The 2500-nt window shown below is 36.9% G+C and overlaps 1 protein-coding gene across 1 annotated transcript in view; it reads left to right on the top strand.

Annotated features, from left to right (window-relative positions):
* The window catches only part of LOC143027547 (neural cell adhesion molecule 2-like), a 710233-nt gene that overhangs the window by 537371 nt on the left and 170362 nt on the right, over window positions 1–2500 (top strand). The window contains exon 11 of the mRNA XM_076188843.1: window positions 1154–1290. Within this exon, the coding sequence (XP_076044958.1) occupies window positions 1154–1290 (137 nt within the window). The remainder of the gene's footprint in view (window positions 1–1153; window positions 1291–2500) is intronic.

The raw sequence follows: 2500 nt of genomic DNA, 5'->3' as shown, positions 1-2500 counted from the left end.
TGTCCTAATCAATCCGGTGGTTTTGATGACTAACATGGTGGAATACAGCAGATCTTTCTTAAGCATATTTGATGGATCTTTCATGGTCGACCAATCTAGTGTGCAAGCCCCTTCCAGTTTAGCTTAAGTACATCAAATCACAATCCTGGTAGTGTAAGCTGTAAAATCCATGAGGCTCAGTACCGCTAAACTTTATTGAATGTTCACAATATGCTTGTGTACTGTGTTGGGATAGTGGTAAGTAAATGTGAGACAATCCTTAGGAATTAACTTAACATAAGAATTCATTGCGTTGCTGTAAGGAATTTTTAAGACGTCTTTTTGAGTGGGATGTTGGGTGCTGGTATTGACGTTTTAAAATGACTAGCCCCGGCATGCTAATGGCTTGATCCAAGAATTAAACCGGTAAGCCAATTTCATTAAATTAAGTTGATCCCCCATCCCAAGAACTGGGGAAAATCTGGAAATCCCTCAGAAAAATACCAAAGGCAACATTTCTCTTGACTTTATCCGGATGGTTACTGAAGAAAATTAAGTTAGCTCCCTTAGTGGGTGAGCTTCCTGAGTTCTCTGAAAAAGTAAACTACCCTCTATCCATCTGAACAAAACATCCTGGAATGGGGTCTGGTGACCTTCCTCCCATTCCGTTTTGAATTTAATATTTGGGCATACTGGTTCAGCTTGCTATGGAACATCTCGAACGCACCCTACCTGTCACCCCACGCTGAAATATAAAAGTTGATATTCTCCCAAATTTTTCTTTCATTCCGACTGTGGGTTCTCTATATGGCTCACAAATGTGTTCCTACATTTCTCTCTGGTGAATATGTATATATATGTATATATATGTATGTGTATATATTTGTATATAATTACATCTTTGTATCAGCACTGAAGATGTTGTTATACGAAAGTGCTCTGCTTCGTTAGTTTACTTATCCTAGTGGTTACTTACGCATTTGTGAACACACGTTCCTAGTGTTCTTATTGCATATATATACATATATATATATATATATATATATATATATTTATACATATACATATATATATATATATATATATACATATATGTATATAGATATATATATATATATATATATATAACAACGACAACAACAGTAATAATAATTACATTTTTCTTGATTGGCAGGTACACAGTCGATGGGCTGGAGTCCCGTGTCAACTACACGCCTGTGAGTGACCTTGACTACGGGACGCTCCTCTGCTGGGCTGATAACAGCGTTGGCCGCCAGTCCGTGCCTTGTGTCTTTCAGATTGTGTCAGCAGGTAAGTGTCAGATGTGTCAAAATGTGTCAGTAGGTGTCAGATTGGGTCAGCAGGTAAGTGTTAATTGTGTCAAATTGGCTCAGTAGGTAATTGTAAAGTGTGTCAGAGCGTGTCAGATTGGGTCATCAGCTAAGTATGGCGTGTGTCGGATTGTGTCAGTAGGTGTCAGATGGGGTCAGCAGAAAATATCAAGTGTTTGGACTGAATCACTCTCTGTGTGTCATAGGTCGTGTCAGAAAATTGGTCACAAGTGTGCCATAAGTAGGTATTAATTTTGTGTCAGCACTTAGGAACTCTGTATATTGTGTCAGATGACTGTCATTCGGCGGAAGCTCTTGTGTTGCATGTATCAAGACGTGTCAGTTTTCAACTGTGTCATATATACATCAGGCGTGTCGTTTGGTGTCGGTAGATGTGATTAATAATTGTGATGGGAAATATGTTCAATTGTTTCAGGAAGGAATCACGAATTTCAGCTTGTATCAACAAGTTGAGATAATATTATTAATTTTCAGTAACATTTCATTCCGTGTAAAAATGAGAAAATTGTGCCAGATGTGCAAGTAGACACGTGTCATGACTTCGTAGGTTAGCTTCAAACGTGTCATTAAATGTGTCATCCGATTATAGAGTTATTTGCACCTTGTCAGGAATTATGTGTACACTGCTTCATCGGGTCTGAAAAAAACATTTTATGGCAACTTCCAAAGTCGTTGCTATGAAACAAATATAACTTTTATAGACTTGCTAGAACAGAGTATAGATCCTAATAGCTTCTAGATATAACTAAACGAAAGTACATTGTGCCCCAAAAGGGTTTAACTATGAACAGAGAGTTTTAGTTAACTGTAGGGATGTCTTCTACATAGTGAATATTTAAATTGTTTCGTTTTAACGTTTTGCTCCTCGGAAAACGCAAATGTCTAAAAGAGTTTTAAGAACAAAAGCTCTGTGATATTTCACGAAACCCATTCCATCACCATCTAATGTGTACTCTAGAAGAAGAATGCTGTCATAAAATCCCTTACGGTACTGATCTTTATTCTTTATGTGCACAATATAAAAAAAGACAAAAAAAAAAGACTTTAAGGCATTAAGGAAACGATAAAGACTAAGACCTTAAGTACTCCAGGTGTATACAAAGGTAATGGGAACACGGAGAGTTCTCATTAAAAAAAAAAAAAAAAAAAAAAAAAAAGGGACATTCAGA

The sequence above is a fragment of the Oratosquilla oratoria genome, chromosome 1, assembly GCF_046742065.1.
Source record: "Oratosquilla oratoria isolate Oo_2021 chromosome 1, ASM4674206v1, whole genome shotgun sequence".
Taxonomy (NCBI): domain Eukaryota; kingdom Metazoa; phylum Arthropoda; class Malacostraca; order Stomatopoda; family Squillidae; genus Oratosquilla; species Oratosquilla oratoria.
The sequence above is the reverse complement of the archived record's forward strand: the minus strand, read 5'-3'. Positions and strand labels throughout refer to the sequence as shown.